General features: G+C 42.4%; 1 protein-coding gene across 5 annotated transcripts in view; it reads right to left on the reverse strand.

The window, feature by feature from the left end:
* LOC109965296 (histone-lysine N-methyltransferase SUV39H1) overlaps nucleotides 1–10,481 on the reverse strand; it is a 75,579-nt gene that overhangs the window by 47,934 nt on the left and 17,164 nt on the right. Inside the window, exon 5 of one of the 5 annotated variants that reach the window (XM_020609198.1) lies at nucleotides 7,153–7,643. The exons of the other annotated variants lie outside the window; for them this stretch is intronic. Coding sequence (XP_020464854.1) covers nucleotides 7,506–7,643 — 138 coding nt within the window. The 3' untranslated portion in view covers nucleotides 7,153–7,505. Of the gene's footprint in view, nucleotides 1–7,152; nucleotides 7,644–10,481 lie in introns of those variants that run through there. 5 annotated transcript variants of the gene reach the window in all.

Genomic DNA, 10,481 nt, shown 5'->3' on the forward strand with positions numbered 1-10,481 from the left:
TTTCTGTGGCTGCTCTTTTTCTGCCATCTTCCCTCACGCTGATTTTTAAATGCGATCAGATACGACATATGCAAGGGGAAGGGCGAAAGAGAAAGCGAAAGTGTGGATGTGCGAACGCAAGCCCTAATAACTTTAAAAAACGGAATAATTGTTTCTCGATTACACCATTTTTGTGATCGTTGAGCCCCAAAATCGAAATCGAAAATTCGATTAATTGCACAGCCCTAGCCTGAAGCATTCCCAAGCCTGACCTAGAATGCATCTGTCTGTCTTGCACAGTCATCCAACACTTTTCAGTCAAAAATCAGCCATTGCAAGCTCAGTAATGAAGTTCCTAAAGTACTGCTGTCATTTCTCCCCTTCTTCAATGAGAAATGATTTCCATCACCTCTGACATGACCGGGTCAGTGCGCGTGTTTTTCTTTACATCAGCTGCCATCAAAGGAACAGAAGGAACGTCTTTGAAATAAAGGATTTCATCTTGTTTTGACTCAGGATGGGTGATTGGCAGCGGAAGTCTTGAGAGTCCATCAGCGTTCCCATGCTGTTCTGAGCGTCGGTACTTGATGTCATATTGGTGAGCTGACAAGAGCAGAGCCCATCGCTGCATATGACTGGCAGCAAGTGAGGGAATGCCTGCTTAGGGGTCCAATATAGAGGTCAACGGTCGGTGGTCCGTCAGTAGTGTAAATTTTCTCCCAAACAGATATTGGTGGAACTTCTTCACACCAAACACTATTAACGGGGCTTCTCATTCTATCTGAGCATAATTGCTTTCTGCTTTGCTCAGCGTTCGTGATGCAAAGGCAATTGGTTTCTCCTCCCCTGATGGCATGATGTGTGACACAACAGCACCGACCCCGTATAGAAGCATCACATGCCAACTGATGTGGCATTGCGGGGTCAAAATGCGTCAGGGTGTTAGATGTGGAGAGAGCCATTTTCACTTTTGTGAATGCTGATTCACATTTGTCTGTCCATTTCCACGGATGGGACTTGTTCAGCAACGTATGAAGTGGTTTTAGCATGTTAGCGAGGTTGGGTACAAACCTAGCATAATAAGTCAGTAAACCCAGGAACGATCTCAGCTGACTGATGTTCTTCGAAGATGGAGCTTCCACTATAGCCTTTACCTTTACCTTTGAAGGTGCCTTGTGGAGTCCGTCACTGTCGATCACATGCCCCAAATATTCCACAGAAGATTTGAAGAATTCACATTTGTCTTTCCGGACTTTCAAACCGTACTCTTTCAGCTGCTGTAATGTGGCATCCAAATTTCCTAAGTGTGATGTCTCATCTGAGCCTGTGATGAGCAAGTCATCCAAGTAACACAGGACCCCTGGTAATCCACTTAAGATCTGGTCTATTGCCCTTTGGAAGAGTGCGGGAGCCGATGTGATTCCGAAAGGAAGCCTTCTGTATCTGTACAGTCCTTTGTGTGTCACAATGGTTAACAGCTCTTGTGAATTTTTATCCACATGCATTTGGAGGTATGCCTGGCATAAGTCTATTTTACTGAATTTCTGTTGTCCAGCCAAACCTGCAAATAGGTCATCAATGAGCGGAAATGGGTATTGTTCTGTGACCAAAACAGGGTTCACCGTTACCTTAAAGTCCCCGCAAATCCTTGGCGTGCCATCCTTTTCATGACTGGGACAATTGGTGTAGCCCACTCACTTGTAGTTACAGGTTCCAACACTCCACTCTTTACCAATTTGTCAAGTTCTGCTTCCACTTTTGGTCTTATGGTATATGGGACCGGTCTTGCTTTTAAGCACTTTGGTGTACTCTCTGTTTCACCGCCACTTTTGCCGTAATGTCCTTCATACTGCCAAGTTCACCATCAAAAAGTTTTGAGTGTTTGTTTAAAAATTCCTGCAGTGGATCAGTGTCTCAAGCTTTAAGCAGGTATACTGCCAGTTCAGTCTCAGTTCTTTTAACCAGCCACGTCCTACCAAGGCAGGGTGTTTCCCTGTAACAGTATACAGCAGCAAAGTCTTTGTTTGGTTGTAGTGCTCCACTTTTACATTCACCCTTCCTAACACTGTAACATGCTTACCAGTGTAGGTCTTCAACTTCAGCTTAGTTGGTTGCAAAGGAAGGTGTTGCAGTTTTTTTTCTCATAGATAACCCTTGACACCAGTGATACAATACAATACAATAAATACAATACAATAAATCTAACTACTCAAACGTCAATACATAACAATCTTGATGTTCTCTCCTGGCATGTGCTCACAGTTCAAGTCCTAAATTCCTCTCACAGTCAGACTGGTGATGCCAACTGGAGCCAATTAGATCAGTAGGTTAGGGTGTAGTGCTAATAACGCCAAGGTCATGAGTTCAATCACTGTACAGGTCACAGGTTTCTGTAGCACCAGATTAGGCATGATAAACAAGCAAAATGTTGTTGCTGAGGAGAGTCTTTGTGACACTTGAGATATGTGTAATATTCATTTAAATTTGTTGATGTTGTGTCCCTCAGATAAAAGGTTCGTGGTCTTCTAAAAGAGGGAAGGACAACTATAATCCTTACAGCCATGGCAATATATTCACCAACTGCTGTTCAGCACTTTGTGGACCCCTGCCACCGAGGTATAACTTGTGAGAATGTATGCAAGATTTAAGCTTTCCCAGCTACCCAGTTTATGACATTATCATTCACTGCTCTGAGAATCCAATTCAGTCATTTTGCACTTACACTGTATTTTTTCCTCCAGCTGTAATTTTCCATTTTGTTTACAGGCTCAAATAGAATTGTAAGGCCCTTTTCAGGCATGAACTGACACCCTGAAATTATTTAAGCATTACCCCGAGGAGCACTGTGAGAACAAAAATGTCCAAGTTGGTTGGCCCGGATATTAAGCAGATTTTACCCTGCCAGCTCCCCAGTACAAAGTCTACTGTACATAATGTCCAAGTGAGCCTGTGTGAGAATACAACAGTCTATAGTCCAGAGTATTCACACAGAGCTAGTGGAGTGGGCATGTTGATGCAAAAGCACAACATTCGAAAAACGGTAATGTACAATGAAGACACCAACAAAAATGTCAACTGGAGACATGACAGTTTTTGGAGACTTATATCATTAAAGAGCCCATGGCATGCTCATTTTCAACCATTTAATGTTTAATCTTGGGCACCTATAGATTAGCTTTGCACCCATCATAACTCCAAATATACAGTGGGTATGGAAAGTATTCAGACCCCCCTTTTTCACTCTTTGTTATATTGCAGCCATATGCTAAAATCATTTAAGTTCATTTTTTTCCTCATTAATGTACACACAGCACCCCATATTGACAGAAAAACACAGAATTTTTGACATTTTTGCAGATACTTATGACCATGTGATATTTCAGTTTTTCTTTTTTAATAAATCTGCAAAAATGTCAAAAATTCTGTGTTTTTCTGTCAATATGGGGTGCTGTGTGTACATTAATGAGGAAAAAAATGAACTTAAATGATTTTAGCATATGTGTGCCAGTGTCCACTTGCATCCTCACCATTTTGTTCTCCAACAATGGTGTAATCCAATATCCATCATCACAGTCCATGACAGACAGTACATGTACAGCCTCCTCATCCGAATTGTCACTCTCTTCATGCTGTATCTTGTTCACGCTTCTTTTGTAGAAACCATCATTTTTACAGGCTCGTTCGATGTGGCCTTACTTACAGCACTTTCTGCAGTTCAGGTCCTTACACCAGCATTCTGTTGCTTCGTGTCCAGACTTCCCACATCTGTAACATGGTTTCCCACCTGCTTTGTTTTTGTTCTCAGTATACAACTTATGCACTTGGGTTGAGGTACTTAGCTGTTGTGCTTCACGTGCAGCCATTTCCACTGACATGCTTTTCGCAATGGCCTTTTTTAGGGTCAGACTGGCCTCAGTGAGTAGCCGTTTTTGTATAGCCGCACTGCGTAGACCACACACCAGTTTATCTCGAATGGTGTCGTTCAAAGCTTGTCCAAAATCACAATGTTCCGATAACTGCTTGAGAACAGCTACAAACTTTGACACTGATTCCCCCTCTTCTTGGTTCCTTTTATGGAATCTGAACCCCTCGGCTATTATCAGTGGCTTAGGAGCGTAGTGATTTCCAAGAATTTTCACTATTTCTTCATAGGACTTTTCTCCAGGTTTTCCCGGTTGTAGAAGACTCCGCAGGAGATTGAATGTCATACAGATGTACTGTATATTTTTTATTTAATTAGGCACACTGATTCACTAATTTTTTTTCAATTTGGAAAAAAGTTGTCATTGTTCTTTAGTTCTTTGGAATATAAGGGTACAGTTTAAGCTAAAAGTGAAATAGATGCAGAATTTGTTCCCTTTTTTGAAGCAAGTGGGTGCAATTTGAGTGGAGCAGGATGCAATCTGAGATGAGTGCTGAGGGATAATGAGTGGAGCAGCCTGTGTGGCTTCGAGTGAGGGAGCAGACTGGGTGAACAGGTCTGTGAGCGAGGAGCAGAAATTCTCACCGCTCCACTCCAGTCACATGCTCTGCTCTCAATGTGCAATTGGAACACCAGTGTCCTTGCTGACAGAGTACTATGCCCTGATTGAGATGTTGTTTTCTGCTAATTATAGGTAGCTGGTCTGCTAGCAGGTGCTGACAACTCCAAAAAACATCAGAGGAAATTTACAAACTGGCATTACTTTTGTAGTGGTTAAAACAAACAAATTACAGATAATATGTACTAGAGCACAATAGGAGTATGTAAATTACATGTAGTAGGTAGCAGTTAATAGTTATGCGTCAGTTCAAACAATGCTTATATATATTATTGGCAAGTTTTGCTCTGTACCCCATCAGCATTGTGTAAATTGTTTAGGGAGGTTAGTGTTAAGGCAGGGGTACACTTGAGTTCATGTCCTAATTTGGATAACCTACTGGGTCAGCTTGGCCTGGAGATAATATTGAATAAACATTCCAAAGCATATTCTGAGAAGTGACATAAGATAGGACAAAAAAGGAAGGGAGCATGCAGCAGGGGCTATAGAAGTACTAGTGTGTGAGGCTGTAGAGAAGCAAGCAAGCAAGTTTGCCAGCCGAGAGAGGAGACAGGAGAGGACTGACTGACTGGGTGACTGATCACACACGAACCATTCTTTTATTCAGTACTCTTATTCAATTCTCTGCAGAGAATTGAAGAAGTGCACTACACTTTGATAAACTGACCACATATTCTCAATCTAAGTGGTTTCTCACCAGAAAAAAAATATATAAAAACTTTATAAAGCAGCATAATACCAGTCCTAGGACAAAAATTATAACAGCTTTGAGCCTGGCTCAAACTCCAATAGCTGACACATCACACATTCTGTGACACTTGGCTGCCCCAAGTCCACACAAGTCAGCTCCCAAAGCATCCTGTATAAAATGGGCAGAGCAAGAATGCTTCTGGTTTTTCAATGTGTACTTGGCTGGATGCAGACTTTGAAATGGAACTGATGACATTTTACAAGTCCGCAAGGACACAAGTACAGAGAAATATGGATACTGGAAAATACCCTCAGGTAAGACAGATACTGACTACCTTCATGTTGGCAAAGAGAGAGACAGAGCATAGAAGAGCACAGCTGATATCAGAAAAACATTGCCTCACAAAATGGATGACAAAAGAAAAACTATTTGATACAGGCATGAGAAGGCTTTAGTAAAAAGTCTCATACCTAATGTTCCATAAATGAAGGATTTATTGCAAGTTACACACAGGGATCATCTCTGTCTTGATGGTCATTTCTGGACTGTTCTTACAATGGGACTCTAAGGGAGATTTAGACATCATTCACTGTGGTTTGGCCACCTGAATCAAAAACAGTACATCCAAAAACAGCACATTTCCTGAATCCTGACAAAATTCTCCCAAGTTTTTCATGTATAAATTGTTTATAAAATTTGAAAGCTGACAGAAGAGAAGAAAACAACTTTAACTTTGTTAAATTTCTGTTTAAATTTTGTAGTTGTGTGTTTATAATATTTAGTAAATTTCAAAGTAGTTTGTTAAATGCTTCCAATTTTCATTGTTGTATGTTAGCTTTAGCTTGTAGTTCAACTTTGTGTTTTAGATAGCTTAGTTTTGGATTTCGTTTTTTTTTTTTTTTTTTTTTTTTTTTTTTAGCATTAGTTAAATAGTATTTGTTAGTAAGTAGCCTGAATGGGTCAGCACTGTTGCTTTCCTGACTACAAAAAAACCTTTGGACTGCACAGCTTCCCAGCACACCTAGGCACCAGTGGTTGCACACACTGTGCCCCTATTTTACAGTTCCTCGGCTCTGAAAGCTCAGAGTTTGGGCATTACTGGGGCCGGAGTGCAAGTGCCCTGTAATTCTGTAAATCTCCATTTGTTCTAACCAGGGGAGGTAACACTGACACTCCCAGGTGCACACTCCGCCAAACCCAAATGGTGAAACCTGTCACCCTCTACACAATAACACCTTTGTTAGTTATTTTAACCCTGTGAAAACTAGGTCGCTACATTACAAGGCAGCAAAACAGTGCACATTTAGAAGTTTAATTTGTATTAAGTATTAATTTAAGAATACTGTAACCTGCCTAATCAACTGTAGCCATTTCTTTTCCTGCTTCTCATCACAAGGGAAGCAGTAAAATGACAGCTGACCCATGATATTTCACCTAGATTGACTGAAACAATGGGGAACAACACTGTGGCATACAGTGCCTATAAAAAGTATTCACCATCTTGGATGTTCTACCCTTTTATTGATTTTATAATTCAATCATGGTCAATATAATTTGACTTTTTTGACAAAAAAACAAAACAAAAACAAAACATTTTGTCAAAGTGACAACAGGTTTCTACAAAGTAATGTCAATTACTGTGGGCAACTGTGGTTCAGTGGGTAGAGCGGGTATCTCTCAACCGGAGGGTTGGAGGTTTGAAACACAGTGCCTTCAGTCTACATGTCGAAGTGTCCTTGGGCAAGACACTGAACCCCCAAGTTGCCCCCGATGGTTAGAGCCATCGGTGTGAGTTGGCGCCGTAGATGGCTGCCTCGGTTCTGTACCAGAAACAAGTTCCTTGTGTGTGTAACATACTTGGCCAAATAAAAGTGATTATCCTTATCCTTAATGTCAATTAAATAAAAATATGTAATGGGAAATAAGTGATAGCATAAATATTCACCCCTTTCAAGTATTTATTAGATGCACCTGGTTGCTACCACAGCACTGAGTCTGTGTGGATAGGTCTCAATCAAGCTTGCACATCTGGACATTGCAATTGTACTCTTCTTTGCAAAGCTGCTCAAGCTCTGCCAAGTTGTGCAGGGATCGGGCGTGAACAGCCCTTTTCAAGTCCAGCCACAAATTCTCTATTGGACATTGAACACTCACTTTGTTGTCTTTAAACTAGGGCTGGGCAAGATAAAGCGTTACTTTCGCACTAACACATGAATTAATTAATGCTGACAATTATTTTATTGTGCATTAACGTAGTTTTGTTTATTATCATTATTATTTTGAAAGCTCATTGCTCACTGGCTCTGAATACACATACAGACAAACCATGGTACTGGCTTGGGATGAGCGTCATCAGGCATCTCAACTAATGAGAGCATTTGGGGTGGGCCTAAGACTGCTGCAGCGCTCACATGAACTGGAACTGAATAAAACTGGTGGGGACAGAAAAATGGAGAAAGGTACAGAACTCTTATATGGTCATTTTCATTTTAAATCTCTTCCACATGGCGGAGTTGATAGAACCAAAGTCATTTGCAACCACTGCAAAGCTGAATTTTCTTATCACCGGAGTACTTTGAGTCTGAAGGATCACTTAAATGCAATACACACAATTGATGCCAGCAAGTCACCCACCCAAACAAACAGTGGAGGGAGGCTTTGGCAGACTACGTTGGCTGTAGCGTGTGGGAGAAGTATAGATAAACAGAAGCAAGACAAGCTAACAAATGGCATAGCGAAGTGGATAGCAACAAACTGCAGGCCAATTATTATTGTGGAAGATGTCGGTCTGAGGAACGTTATTAGGATCGCAACAAATGAGGGCACGTATGAGCCTCCCTCATGGCACACCATCACAAGAATACACAAAAAAAGCCTTTCTAAATATTAAATTATCATTTTTGTATTATTTTCCTTTTAAATTAGTGCTCCTGCTTTCATTCTTTATTAAAATACAATGTGCAAAAAAACTGGCATGAACTGTCATTCCCGCTGAATGATGGACCTATTTGTACAATTGCAAAACAAAAAATAAATGCAGCAGTCAGTAGTGGCCCTTTTATAAAATAAAATAAAATAAAATAAAATATTACTGCAGCAGCTGTGTCTTGTAAACAAAACAAGTCACACAGTGGACCATCAGTATTTTGTCAAAATACTTTATGTGGCTTGTCCTAAAGGTGAGATTTATGCTTTAATGGAAGTGTTTTTCAAACATCGTGGTCTACCTTTTCAAGAGAAAAGACTCTTGAAAAGGTGGTTACTAAGTGGTTGATTTTGCATGTGTGCATCTGGTTTGTTTGCCCAGCTCAATTAAAATGCAACATACAGTTGTGTCCCAACTGTTTCTGCTAGATGTGGGGTTTGGTGTTAGGTGTTTGGGTTAGGGACTGCACTCTCCCAGGACTGTCTCATTTCTAAATGGGACTAGTATTGCCTTCATAATGCAATATTTGGAAACTGTCAATTTCCTTTCCACCTACTGTATGTCATTTCTTGAAATGGGAAAAATTAAATGCTGCTACACAACAGCTCAAAGTCAACAATGAATGAACACAGTTATACTAGCGAAATAACGTTATGTAGCATGCTGGTAGGTACTGTCACAGTCCCACAATATTATAAGTTTTTTTTCTAGCAGAATATCGCAAAATTACAACTATCATTACATCCCTATTTAGCAAGCAATTCTTGAACTCAGATTTTACAGTGTGAAGTCCACAGTGCCTCAGCTTTTAATATTGGAGTAGATCCAAATGCTGTCCAGAGGTGTTTTACTGGTGCTGCAGGAGCTGGTGCAGAGTGGGTCATGCCAGGGCCTTGGTGACACTTATGATGTTAATGCACAACAACAGTGCTTGATGGGAGGGGTTTTAAAATTACTATGGCACTTTCTTACACATTTTCTTGTAGTGGGCTGAAAATTTGCGTTTATTAGGCTTCAATTAGGAAGGCACAATATACTACTATTTCACCTCAACATTTTCCCATAAATGTTCCCAGAGCAACTACAGAAGTAATGTCAACTTAACATTACGATAACCAATTTAGCCTAAGCATGAGCAATTTTTTTTTTCTTTAGTATTTATTTTATCCTCCCGTCGGCCCACCACCTGCAGGAGGATTCATAAGGGGCAGTGTATCAGGCAGCAGTCGAAGGCAAAGGCCCCAACGACCCGATCTCTGGACACGGAGACTAGCCCTGGGGACATGGAATGTCACGTCACCGGTGGGGAAGGAGCCCAAGCTTGTGCGGGAGGTTGAGAGATACCTAGAGATAGTCGGGCTCACTTCCACGCACAGCTTGGGCTCTGGAACCTTACTCCTCGAGAGAGGCTGGACTCTCCACTACACTGGAATTGCCCGCGATCGGAGGCGGGCGGCGGGCTGGTGTGGGCTTGCTTATAGCCCCCCAGCTTAGCCACCATGTGTTGGAGTTTACCCCGGTGAATGAGAGGGTTGCTTCTCTGCGCCTTTGGGCTGGGAATAGGTCTCTCACTGTCGTTTGTGCCTATGGGCCAAACGGCAGTGCAGAGTACCCGGCCTTATTGGAATCTCTGGGAGGGGTGCTGGAAAGTGCTCTGACTGCGGACTCAGTCATTCTACTGGGGGACTTCAACGCTCACGTGGGTGACAACAGCGATACCTGGAGGGGCGCGATTGGGAGAAACGGCCACCCCGATCTGGACCTGAGCGGTGTTCTGTTACTGGACTTCTGTGCTAGTCACAGTTTGTCCATAACGAACACCATGTTCAAGCATAAAGGTGTCCATCAGTGCACGTGGCACCAGGACACCCTAGGCCAGAGATCAATGATCAACTTTGTGGTTGTTTAATCTGACCTCCGGTCGTATGTCTTGGACACTCGGGTGAAGAGAGGGGCGGAGCTGTCAACTGACCACCTGGTGGTGAGCTGGATCCGCTGGCGGGGGAGGAAGCTGGACAGACTGGGCTGACCCAAACGTATTGTGAGGGTCTGTTGGGAGCGTTTGGCAGAACCCCCTCTCTGGGAGATCTTTAACTCCCACCTCCGGCAGAGCTTCGACCAGATCCCGAGGGAGACTGGAGACATTGAGTTCGAATGGACCATGTTCTCCACCTCCATTGTCGATGCGGCTGCTCGGAGCTGTGGCCGTAAGGTCTCTGGTGCCTGTCGTGGCGGCAATCCCTGAACCCGGTGGTGGATGCCGGAAGTAAGGGATGCCGTCAAGCTGAAGAAGGAAACCTTTCGAGCCTGGTTGGCTTGTGGGACTCCTGAGGCAGGTGACGGG

The sequence above is a fragment of the Monopterus albus genome, unplaced genomic scaffold, assembly GCF_001952655.1.
Source record: "Monopterus albus unplaced genomic scaffold, M_albus_1.0 scaffold98.1, whole genome shotgun sequence".
Lineage (NCBI taxonomy): Eukaryota > Metazoa > Chordata > Actinopteri > Synbranchiformes > Synbranchidae > Monopterus > Monopterus albus.